The following is a 12,263-nucleotide window of genomic DNA, read 5'->3' on the forward strand; positions in this document are numbered from 1 at the left end:
TGGATTTAGGATGAGAAGGACACTGATAACACACTGATGTTTTAGTTGTTGCTAAGTACTGCTTATGCTAGTCAAGGACTTTTCAGCTTCCCATGCTCTGCCAGGTACACAAGAAACTGGGAGGGGCCACAGCCAGAATAGTTGATCCAAACTGACCAAAGGGCTATTCCATACCATATGACGTCATGCTCAGTATATAAACTGGGGGGAGTCAGCTGGGGGGCAGCGATAGCTGCTCGGGAACTGTCTGAATATCGGTCGGCGGGTGGTGAGCAATTGCTTTGTGCATTACTTGCTTTGTATATTATTATTACTATTATTATTATATTGTTATTATTACTACTACTATTTTACTTTATTTTATTTCAATTATTAAACTGTTCTTACCTCAACCCAGGAGTTTTCTCACTCTTACTCTTCTGATTCTCTCTCCCATCCCACCGGGGCAGGGGGAGTGAGTGAACGTCTGCGTGGTGCTTAGTTGCTGGCTGGCATTAAACCATCACAGAGGTGGAGATGGACATCTGTCCTGCCTCTCTTTCCCATCTGCTGGCAGCACCCAGGTGGTTGATACAACAGCCTGTGTCTTTTCTTCTTCTACAGCTTTGGGGAAACGTTTCATAGGGAGGTTGTTCAAGAAGGCAAGAGGATGACGACGTCGCCTCCCCAAGGCTGCGGCAGCATCAGTGCTGACTATTACCTGCTCTGTGATGTGGAGAATGCCTGGGGGATTGTCCTGGAGTCGCTGGCTGCAGCTGGTGTCCTTGTCACCATTTTCCTCATCTGCTCGCTCTTCTTTCTCATCTGTAAAGTCCAAGACAACAGCAAGCGGCACATGATCTCCATCTATTTCTTCTTCCTCTTAGGCACACTTGGCATTTTTGGTCTCACTTTTGCCTTCATCATTAAACTCAATGACAGGACTCGCCCCACTCGCTTCTTCCTATTTGGAGTCATCTTTGCTCTCTGCTTCTCATGCCTCCTCACCCATGCCTGCAACCTCAACAAACTAGTGAGAGGAAGAAAGCCTTTCTCCTGGGTGGTGTTGCTGCTCCTCATTGTTTCCTTTGCCCTGGTACAAGTTGTGATCAGCATTGAGTACCTAGTCACCATGCTAGTAAACCAGAAAGACAAATTTCTGAATATGTCTGCGGAGGATACCAAGAAGGACTTTGTCATGCTTTTGATTTACGTGCTCTTCTTGATGGCTCTGACCTTCTTGGTTTCCATGTTCACATTCTGTGGGTCATACAAAAGCTGGAAGAGGCATGGGGCACACATCTTTGTCACTGTCCTGTTCTCCATTGCCATCTGGGTAGTGTGGATCACTATGCTCACAAAAGTCAACATGGATTTAGGCAGAATTACCTGGGATGATCCTGTCGTGGCCATTGCTCTGGTGTCCAACGGATGGATCTTCCTCATAATGTATATCATCCCTGAAATTTGTTTCCTCACTGCTCCTCTGAAGCTGGAGGACTACCCTCCAGAAAATGACTTCTGCCAACCCAAGTTCATAAAGCGGACAACTGGAGTGGAGAACCGTGCCTACACCCAAGATGAAATTGTGCAAGGTATGATGAGGTGAAGAACTCCACTGTCCCTCAGCCCTAAGCACACATGCATCACTCATATGCTAAAAGGGGTAGGAGGGCTACAAGAAAAGATTTGAAGATGGTGGGTGATTTGGTGGTAGGAAAAAGTTTCAGACTGATGAAACTTCAGAAATGCAAGTGAAAATGCATCTCTAGACAAGAGGGAAAAGAGTAAGGACCAATGCAAAAGCCAAAGATGTATAGGAGAAGTGACTGAGTAGGACACTTACTGGGTGTCAGGGCTGAGAAATAACTCCTTATGACTCTGTTATGTCTGTAAAGTCCATGTAAAAATTCAGGAGGTTTTTGTTTGTCTCTTAGCAATGCTCCAGCTCTTCAGACCTCCCCAGGTTACACCTTGGAGATTATTTATTCCAGTTCTGATCTGGTTCCCATTATCTATTTAAAAATGAACCCACCATCCAAAAGGGAGGCAAGGAGGTCTTACTTTTCTGTATGAGTCTCATGCCTACTTGGAAAAAGCAAAAATGTTTTATCAATCAAGGCTTCTCAAATCTATGCATAGGAGATATGACTGTACTCCCTGTGGATCTGCTACTGAGATCACATTTATCTCCTGGAGTCAGACCTCCAGGTTTGTAAAAGAATAGCCGAGAAAGGCTGTGCTTTCCCAGGGAATACCGCAGAGGGGTCTTGTGCATGCAAGTGGGAGGGATTTGGCCAGTGATGACGACAGTAACTGTGAGGCAACAGGAGATGTCTAAACTCCAAGGCCACCTATGCCCTGTTATTTACAATACCATTCATTCCTGCTTTCATAAGGAAATATTTAATAAGTTACCCACCTATGGATTTTAACGCATACCTGCCTGTGTATTGCATAGTTTGATCAGTCTAAAAGCAGCTGCTAACGTAGCCACAGGCCGTTTGAGTCTCCTTTGATGTGGTATTTCCAATCTGCCATATAATACTGCCTCTCTAACTTTCCCCCCCTCTTGTCTTGTGACTCAGGAGACACAGGAGACCTCAGCTACTCCCCATACTCTCCTCACTTTCAGATGAAGGTAAGTTCGTGCCCCTCCTTCACTGTTTCACCATGTGTTGGCTATTGTTCAAGCACTGAAAGGAAGGGAAGGAGAAGGGGCAAAGACAGATGGACCTAGAGCAGGCTCTGTGGAGGCAGGCAGGTGTTTTGCATGGAACCGGGCAATACCATGACACACGTTCAAGGAGGTGCCTGTGGCTGAGGGGAGGGAGCTGTGCCATGTCCGGGGACATGCGGAGGCAAGAGGGGTCCAAGGCAAAGTCTGAGGTTGTGGTTTTCAATGCTTCTGGATTTGACATCACATAAGAAGTCCTCTCTTTGAGCACTGTTACTGCAGTAGACTGTGCCCTTTCCTCAGGAGATCATGCTCCTTTCCCCAGCCTGTGTCCTGAATGTATTCCCACCAGCAGCCACTGGAAGTTGCAGTGCGGATGCAGAGTGGGCAGTCTGTGTGTCCCCATGTCCATTCACCAGTACTCTTTCAGACCACACCACCAGGTCTACTAGCTCACATCATGTCCCCACACGTCCTCTGGTGACATGTTTCCATCACTGGTTTGTTCTGCCAGGATCCTCTTCCACAGCCCCATTAATCACACTCTCAGGAAACCTTCAGCTCTGTTTCTCCCTCTCCTGTTTGGTTTTTTTTTTTTAAAGCCCTATTCTATTATGTCTCTCCCATTTTGAACAGTAAAGACTTTCTTGCTTCCTTTTCAGACCATCGAACTCCAAAATGATTTCTCTATCCCTCGGCCCAAGGCCCGGACAAGCCCATACCATGACTACGCTGGTGGGAAAGGCCCGATGTAGCAGTTCCACAAGAAGCGAAGAGACTAAGCGCCTGGCAGCAGAGGTGTGGGGAATGGGCCACGTGGTGACAAGTGAGTCGATCCTGCAGAAGAGACAGTCAACCCGCACCGGCAAAAGAGGAGAGGGGTCCTCTTTTGCCCGCACAGGCACCCTTGTAGCCTCCTATCATTACTCAAACACAGCTTTCAGACACTGCTCTGGCCATCCTGTCCCTGCTCACTCCATTTCTCCATGGGATGGAGCCCATCTTTTCTGGCCAGGTCTGCAACTGGCTCTGCCCCAGCCAGGACTCGCTTTGATCAGCTTACGGGGATGCCTGCGCCCCATGTCTGATGGGAGAAGAGGCAGGAGCAAGAGCATCAGCCCTGCACATCCCCACTCCTGCCGACCTGTGAACACATCTCAGGTACTACCAGGGACACCTTTATCTATCCACCATCACTTTCGTGCCCACTCCGAGCCCTGCCTGGCTCTCCTCCAGAGATCAGTGGAGAAGACACAGAGAGAGAGAGAGAGGAAGTTCTCTTGGTTTTTTTTCGTCTTCTTGTTTACTTCCAACCCCTTCCTCATCACCTAGAGACCATGGTGGCGAGAGGGAAGAAAATTTAAAGACATAAAAACATGTACATCTATTTACCCTGACACATTTTCTGATTTGCGCTCTAGCATCAGCCTCCCTCCTAGCTCTGGCTCCTGATCACGCACCCCAGCTGAGCTCCCCAGGGTGCCTGCCCAATCCTGCAAACCCTCCCTCCCCACCCCTGACACCCCAGGCTGTGGATCCCTGCAGACAAAACCTCTTCCATGCAGCTGCTTGCAATACCCTGGTGGGATCTAATCCCATGCAGCTTGGAGCTCTGTCTCCTCCTGAGTGTGTCTGTGGCATTAACACAAACATTTCCCAAGCAGCCATGTTACGGAGGGCAGACACGCTTCTTCCCAGGAGTGAGTGAGCATGAGCGTGTGCATGTGTGTGCATGCGTGTGTGTGTGTGCTGTGTGGACTGCACCCTTGTGATAAGCAATGAGCCTGCAGAGTTGAATCATTCTGTAGCCTGCTTTGCATTTAGTAAATAGCTTTCCATGATATTTCATATAGAAATACATAGAGCTCTGCAAATGGGTGCATATGGTACACTGGTGTCTGACACAGCTATATATTTATTTAGTACTTTGTATGTGGAATATTTAATTAATAAAAACCCAAACAGCCTGACTATGAGATACTGGTGTTCTTCCTTGGGAGTATAATTCTCTAACGGTGGGTGGGGTGACAGCAACAGCTCTCCATGGGTTCGAGTGTGCCACCTGGGAGATTGCACCTGGGGGGAAAATGGCAGCTGGCTTCTTCGAAGCTGTCACTGTGGACCAGAGATCAGCTGCTTGAGGGTGCAGAAGAGGGTTGGCATGCTCCATGCTACTTTTCTTGAGTAAAGCAAGCTGATTCAATGTTAGAAGTGCTTAAGAAATGAAGAAATAAACCCAAGCCACAGCAAACAAATGCAGGAAGAAGGATGTGTTCTTTTCATCACTGCATGTGTCTGTCTGCTGGGACTATATTCCTGTATTTATCCACTTGTGTCTTGCTGGGTACTTGCATAATCAAGAATAGGAAAGGAGCTTGTAGATATTTAATTCAGCTTGTAAAAATATGTCTTTCTGATGTTCTGAACACATGTAATATTTTTATTTGAAAGTAGAAAAGATACCAAAGCAAAATAATGACGATGATGATGATGATGATAATGATTTTTTTAAACCTCCTGATGGTATGAGGCTGTAATCTCCCATTTTAAGGCTTCCTCTCCCATGAGTTTTTACATGGTATGTCATGCTACCACATATCCATATGCTCCTGGCAATCAAACCCCCTTCCTCAGGCACAGTGCTGTCTAGAATAAGTCAGGCTGGGCCTTCCCCACTCTGCCTACCAGCACTGAAGGGCAATGCAGGGACATTTGCGTCTTCTGAATCCTTTGGCATGAGAAAGAGCCCTCCTAGGCATTGGTCCGAAATGCATCACGGGACACCTTGCCTTTTTCTAGTAAATTTGAGGTGGAAATGATGCTTACACTCCCCTCCACCTACACAGTTGCACATGTGTAATACAGAGGATGGGAGAGAAAATTCAGGGGTGCTAATGTAACATTGGGAAGCAGATTGGAAAGCGGGTATGTGAGGTCTGATGTAAGTTGTTGATTTGCAGGCTGAAGGTAGGAGGGATGTGCTTGAAATAATAACAAACTTCCACGAAATTAGGTTTTCAAGCTGATGTGGCGACATTGATAGCTTACGTGTAGCTACAGTATGTCTCAGGAGGAACTAAAAATGTGCTAAATAAGGCAGAGTCAGGTCCCCTGCTTCAGTGGGGTCTGGCAGAGCAAAGGGACAGGCTAACAGGAGAAATAAAAGCAAAGTGTGCTCTTACCATGTGTGTTTTCCACATCCCAGACGCTTAACTCCTTCACTGACTGCCATAGAACAGAAAATGCCTCCCAAGTGTACCTTGGCCCCAGAGGCAGCAGAACTAGGAGGGATGAGGGACACCATATGCACTCCCATCGATGCAGGGCACAACGATTTTCTTGATTACTTGGTTGTTACTGTGCATGCTGCTCGGCAAAGAATGAAAAAATCTCCTTCCGTGGATTTACAGTGCCTTTTAGAGTAATTTTTTTAAACCTCTGTAATGACACAAATACTAATCTGCCCAGAGTTATTTTGTACTTGCTCAGTACTAAGACAGCTTTGGGTGAGGGCCAAATTAAATACAAACTTCTGTGGAATTTGGGGCTGGCGGGAAAGGGCTGGGTGCCACTCTGCAGGTTTCTCACACCTCGGGAGAGGCCTTCGGTAAAGCAACAGTTTCCTCTTTCTTTACAACTGACCTTAAACCAACCCAGATGACCACTTAGTCCCACACATGCATGTCCCAGGGAAATCCTAAACTGGTGGGGCCAGACAGATCAGATCCAAAAGGAACAAGCGAGTGGAGGAGGCACAAGGTTGCCTGATCTCTGTGCTGTTTTTTCTTAAAATTTGCGCACTGGAAGGCCAGTAATCCCCGTGAGGCTCGTGCCCACCTTCTCACCTGCAAAGGGCTCCTTTGGTGACGGGGGCTACAGGTCCGCTGCCCGCAGGGCCCTCTGGTTTCTCATCCCTCCTCTCCCTGTCCAAGGTGACCAGAGGGCCAGAAATGTACACACCGGAGAAGGGTTGGCACGGAGCACACCTGGATTATGAAAGCAGCCAGGATTATCAGGAGGTGGGATAAACTCAGCTGAACTTCAGGTCAAGGATGTCATGGGAAAAGGGCAAAGGCACTTCTCACACTCAGGACCTTCAGGGTCTTCAACCCGTGGGCTTTCCAGGGCCATAGGGCTCCACATGCCCAGCCAGGCGTGGGCACAGCAGGTGCGGTAAACCCTTGGTGCACAGCCCCAGGTCAGTGGTGCCAGGGCCTGGGACAGGTAAGGACCTTGCTGGGTTCACCTCCCAAATGCTCCTCTGCTTGCCAAAAAAGCTTCCCCTTTGGCAGCTGGTGGGGTGCAATCCTCCCCACACAAGGTGTTTAACTCTATCCCAGCCAAAACCAGTACAGGGAAGGATCCACCCTCTCCCCACAAACCCTGTAGTTCTTGCTGTGGCATGGGGTGGTAAATGAGTCCCCCTCTCTCAGCTGGGGCAGCAGATGCCGGGGACTGGTTGGAGGCAGGGAGGAGCACACTGCCAGCCAGTGGAGCCGTGGTTGGGTTGCACCCTCCTTCAGGTTCTGGAGGCAGAGGTGTTGGGGAGCTTGCCCAGTTCCCATGCCCACTCCCTTCAAAGCATAAACTCCCACATGTGCAGGGAGCTTGTGGTTCTGAGAAACCACAGGGTTCCTCCTCATTTCCAGCTCTTTCCTGCATTTTAGTAGGTTTAGCAGAATTACAGTCACACAAATCTTTCAGTCAGATGGGACCTCTAGAGAGGTCTCGTCCAGCTTCTGCCCTGAACAAGGCTCACCTCAGAGCTAGACCAGGTTTTCAGGGCCTTGTCCAGGTAAGCTTTGAATATCTCCAAAGGTGGAGATCCCACAGCTTCTTGGGACCCCTATGGCAGTGTCTAACCACTCTCATTGGGATTTTTTTTAAACTTGTGTCTAATCAGAATTTCCCTTGTTGCAACTCGTCTTTCACTGCGCAAGTCTACGAAAAGTCTGGTCCCATCTTCTCTATAGTGCCCATTTACTTAATAGACAAGAGCAACTGGATCCCCCTTATCCTTTCTTCTCATGGCTGAGCAGGTCCCTCAGTCTCTCCTCCTGGTGACATGTTCCAAGCAGCCCCCAACTGTCTCAGTGGCCCCCCTGACAGACTTGTTCCACTTGATCAAGCTCTGTTGCAGTGAGAAACCCAAACTGGACGCCGTACTCCAGATACAGCCTCACAAGGTCTAAATAAAGAGGAATAACCACTTCCCTCACCTTGCTGACTTTACCCTTAGTCATGCAGCCCGGTATGTGGTTGGCATACATTGCCACGAGCATGCACAGCTGGGCAATGCCTTCTTCAGGCTAATTTTCCCCAGCACCAGTTACTCCCTTTGCCCTGGAGGAGCTTGTCTGGTTATAAATAGAAGGGACTGAACAGTCCTGAGGTTCTGTCTCTAAGGCAGGTGGTTTCTGGCAGGAGCCAGAAACAGCACCCAAGGCCACTCATGAGCTGAGGGCTGCAGTGGCAGCTGCCTCTACCAGCAGGGACCCCTGGGGAAGGAAGTCCAAAGGCTCCTGCCAGCATTTTCCTGCTTTCTGGGGGCTCTGAATGCAAAGTGGAGGTGTGCTGCAGTGGCAGCAAGCCCAGCCCTTGGTTACCAGCTGGTCTGCATCACTCCACCCAGGCTGGGGTTGGTGAGCTGTTGGCAACAAGCTGCAATTGATGAATCTGTGCCCTTAGTGGGCCACCCAACCACAGGGACCCAGCCTCCTCTGCTCCAATGCAGTCTTTGCCACTGCACTGAGCAATGCAGGACAGTGGCCCTGGGAGTCTCTCCTGGGGGTCCCTGCCCCACTCTGGCCACTGTGGTCCCTGTGTGCCTGGGACTTGTCCTGTCCCCTCTCCCTGCCTGCAGCACACTCACCCTTCTGCAGCCAGGACTGTCCTATGTGGGATCTTCTCCCTCCCTTAAAGTCAACATGCCCTGCCACCTGCAGTTTCTAGGGAAACTGGTGTTTGCTTTGCCTTTGCTATGGTGATAAGTGAAGCACTATGCTAGGTATGAGTGCCTTTTTCTGCAAAAGACTTTCTGAAGTGCCAGGCATGGAACAGGAGCTGCCCTTCTGGCTGGCCAGGCTGATCTTATCCAGATCTATCTCCGGAGTGAGAGAGGGCTCTGTCTGGCTGAGGAGTTTCTCCCACCAAATCAGTAACAGGTGCATTTAAGGAGAAAGCAAAGGCTGTGGCTTACAAAATGGGCATCTTGTTCTCTAATGAATTAGTCAAGAGCTGAAATAGAATGCCATGTCTCCAACATATGGCACTGTCTCCTGTTTGCCCCCCCAAAACGGTCTGCAGTGAGGCTCAAATGCTGGAGCAGGAGTGTGAAGAAGTGCTGAAAATTTTGGGTGAGATCTATAGTCATGGGGAGAAAGGGACCTGGGTAGCATCCTTGACTCCGGTGCTACTGCTTGCTCAGTGCACATTTTCCTGCAAATCAGCTCTTTACTGGTTTTGCCAGACTGAACAAACACATTTGAATCTCAGAAATTAGGCACCTTGGTGTTGCTCAGTATCACTTAGTCATCCCAGGGCCTCTCTATAATCAGAATAAAGTGTCAGGCCGTTCCTGCAGGCACTCTGGTTTTAACAGTGCCGAACCACCCTCTCTCGCTGCCTGTTTGCCCGGAAGGAGCAGACCGTGACCCTCAGCCCCTAACCCAGCCACCTGAGAGTGCTGCCAAGGGAGCAATGAGGCACACAGAGCCCAGGATGCTTTCAGCACCCGCCTGGTCGTACCCATGGCAGTCTCCAGAGCAGCGGGCCACATCCCACTGGGCTAATTCTGGCGAGGGGGGCGGGGAGAGAGGGGAAAGCAACCCCCTCAAAACCAGGGAGGAGGCTGGTTTTAGGTTCCTGGGAAGCGGAGGCAAGGCCAAGAAAGCCGGTGCGAGGAGCAGAGGCCGGCAGCGCTGCCGGGAGGATGGGAACCCGGCGGGGCGGCTCCTCCTGGCGTTCCGCCAGCGGCCGCCGGGTGGCGCCCTTGCCCCGCGCAGCCCCGCGCCGCGCGGGCCGGGCCGCGGCCGCCGCCGCCGCCGCCTCCGGGGGGGGCCGGGGGGGGCCGGGGGGGCCCGGGGGGGCCGGGGGCCGCCCCTGCCGCAGGCTGAGGCCTCTCCACCTGCCCCGGGGTCAAAGCAAAACACGCTGGACTCTTTTGGTGTAATTATAAACCAAAAAAACCCATGCATCTCATTGAAGCTTTAATATTAAAACTATTTAAAAAAAAAAAAAAAAAAGTTAGTTCATGGCCTTTCGTTGACCTTTGGTAAAATTTGCAATTTTGCCCCCATGAAATGATTTATTTGACTTGGCATGTTCCAACGAAAAAAACCCAACAAACTAACTTTCCAGCCTAAAAAGGAATCTTTTCCACTGGGACGTTCATCTTGTTTTATACAGCAATACAAAAAGCTTGTCTCTGAACTGATTTTACTTTAGGCACACTTTGGTTTGATTTCAACTAACCACTTCCTGACTGGCTGCACTTCAGCTGCTGGAGAGAAATGAATCCCTGGAGAGCCTCCTGCCCAGCTCTGGTGAGGTGTCTGTGGGCAAGGAGGATCAGTCAGACCCCGGGCCACAGACTCCTGGTGCTTCCTAAGGCCATGGAAGATGGACAGTCACTGGGATAGGGCAGCAAATGGGCAAGCAGGCACACTTCTGGCAGTCTGGCTGTCCAGGCAGGTTACTGCAGGGAGCTCTGCTCCCCACCCTGTCCAGCCTCCCAAATGGAGCCCACCAAGCTCCTGGGCCTGCCTAGGTGGGACTGTGCTGGTCAGCAGGACAGGTGGTCCCCAGTGGTAGAGCTGGTGACATCTGGTAGTGACCTGTGCAGGACAATTTTATCACACAGAGAAGCGGCAGGTAGATAACATTGCAAAGAGCTGCAGGTAGATAACATGACCTGTCTGTGTCCCTTCTGTTCCTTACACAACACCACCATCATCGCTATGTGTTGTGGCTCCCCTTGTTACATCTAGACTTTCGGGTTTAAAATGGCAAATGATTTGTGTGAGATGAGACCTTGACAGGGCCAGGCTTAAATGCCCAGCTCTTAAGTGCAAGTCACCTCACAAGCAGACGTAGTCACTGATGCAGGGATGTGTGTGCCGGTTTGAAGAGGAAAGGGTAGAAAAGTGTATGAAGTCATCTACCTGGCTCTACTGGGTGGTCTACGGACAAGATAAAAGCGTAAGGTTTTTCCAGCACAACAGATCTATCTGTGAGTTTCTGGCAGTTTGGCAAGCTATTGGGTTGTGAGACAGGAGTCTGGTGCACTCAGTTCTCCATGGCACAGGCTGCTGCGAGGCTGCTGGAAGGACTGTGGGGCAGTTACAACGCTGCTTCGAATGACCTGGGATCCTGCCCGTGCAGCTCTCGCAGTATTGCAGTGCTACTGTCACCCTCCCTGCTGTACTGCTCCTCTCCTAGGAGGAGAGCAGCTCTGCCACCCGCTCGAGCATATTCCCTGAAATACAAGCTAAAACCTGTCCTGCGTGAGGACGTGAAATACTGAACCGGCTCATTTTAACCATGACATCGGGCCCTTGTTCTATGATCTTCAGTAACCAGGCGGGGGCACTGCGCGATCTGCATCCACCGTGGACACACGGTCTGGTTTCTGCTGAGTTACCCACATCTCATAAAGAGATCATGAACCATTTTTAACCTATTGAAACTGCTCGAGTGAGTTCACAGCAGTTCAGTGCTTCACGTCTTGGTGGCCACCACATTTTGCACACGACAGGAGGAGTCCTAAAGCCAGATGTACTGAGGCGTCCAGCCCTGGCTCTAGCTACAAGGGATTCTTCCCAAATCCTGGTGACAAGTGGGGTGGGAGGAAGGGAAGGTCCTCTCTGCAAGCTTCATTATGCATCTTGCCTTTTTTTGAATATCATTTGTCTTTATTGTCTGGTGGCAATCTCTAAAAGTGAAAGCAACTTTGTCTATATTGAATGAATGGGGAAATGCTGAAAGAAGCTGTATGCTCCTTTACAGGATCCCGAAGAGATGAAACCCTTGATAGAGTCTCGCCTGATTTCTCTTTCACAGTACACTCTTCAAATGTAATCAGCTTTTGGGACATGCTCTGCCTCCAACTGTGCATACAATGCTCACATTGAAATTAATAGAAGCATGATGATACATTTGAAGTGAGAATCTGGGACAAAAACGTTAAATTCTTGCTGGTAAAATCAATGACAAAAGTTTCTTTGGCTTTAGTTCTCACTTTAGAGGCATCTGTATGTCTAAGGCTGGAAAGAATCATTTTTATGGGTATATGTGTCTTAGCAACAACCTAAGAAATAAAAAACATGAACTTTGGCTACATTTTATACAAGGAGTTTAGAAACATGTCTTTGTGCCCTCCCTCATAGCAGAGGTTTGTTGCTGTGTTTAATGCCACTGCCTCAAGCCCAGTTTTACCCTGTGGGGTGGGGAATTGTTTGTGATTGATGGGATCATCATAATACATGCGGATAAGGTGCTAGGCTTGAATTTGTATTGGTGACCTCAGATCCAGCATTTAGTAATGCTCCTATTGTGGTTTTGATGTGTCTATTGAATTGCTAAGAGTCCTACAGGAGGAGATCTTTCA

The 12,263-nt window shown here is 49.4% G+C and overlaps 1 protein-coding gene across 1 annotated transcript; it reads left to right on the forward strand.

The window, feature by feature from the left end:
- The first annotated feature begins 640 nt into the window (after window positions 1–640).
- On the forward strand, window positions 641–4,026 carry LOC104024273 (retinoic acid-induced protein 3). Its single transcript, XM_075722351.1, has 3 exons — window positions 641–1,574; window positions 2,568–2,620; window positions 3,319–4,026. Exons 1-3 carry the CDS (start codon window positions 650–652, stop codon window positions 3,409–3,411), a joined length of 1,071 nt encoding a protein of 356 aa, XP_075578466.1. The 5' UTR covers window positions 641–649; the 3' UTR covers window positions 3,412–4,026.
- Window positions 4,027–12,263: the final 8,237 nt, after the last annotated feature.

This window comes from Pelecanus crispus, chromosome 1 (assembly GCF_030463565.1).
Source record: "Pelecanus crispus isolate bPelCri1 chromosome 1, bPelCri1.pri, whole genome shotgun sequence".
NCBI lineage: Eukaryota > Metazoa > Chordata > Aves > Pelecaniformes > Pelecanidae > Pelecanus > Pelecanus crispus.

Bases quoted from the DNA above. Each gene is read 5' to 3' on its own strand.
- LOC104024273 (XM_075722351.1), top strand. From the start codon at position 650: ATGACGACGTCGCCTCCCCAAGGCTGCGGCAGCATCAGTGCTGACTAT. The intron at 1,575-2,567 runs GTATGATGAGGT...CTTGTGACTCAG, and splicing joins CCAAGATGAAATTGTGCAAG to GAGACACAGGAGACCTCAGC. The intron at 2,621-3,318 runs GTAAGTTCGTGC...CTTCCTTTTCAG, and splicing joins CTCCTCACTTTCAGATGAAG to ACCATCGAACTCCAAAATGA.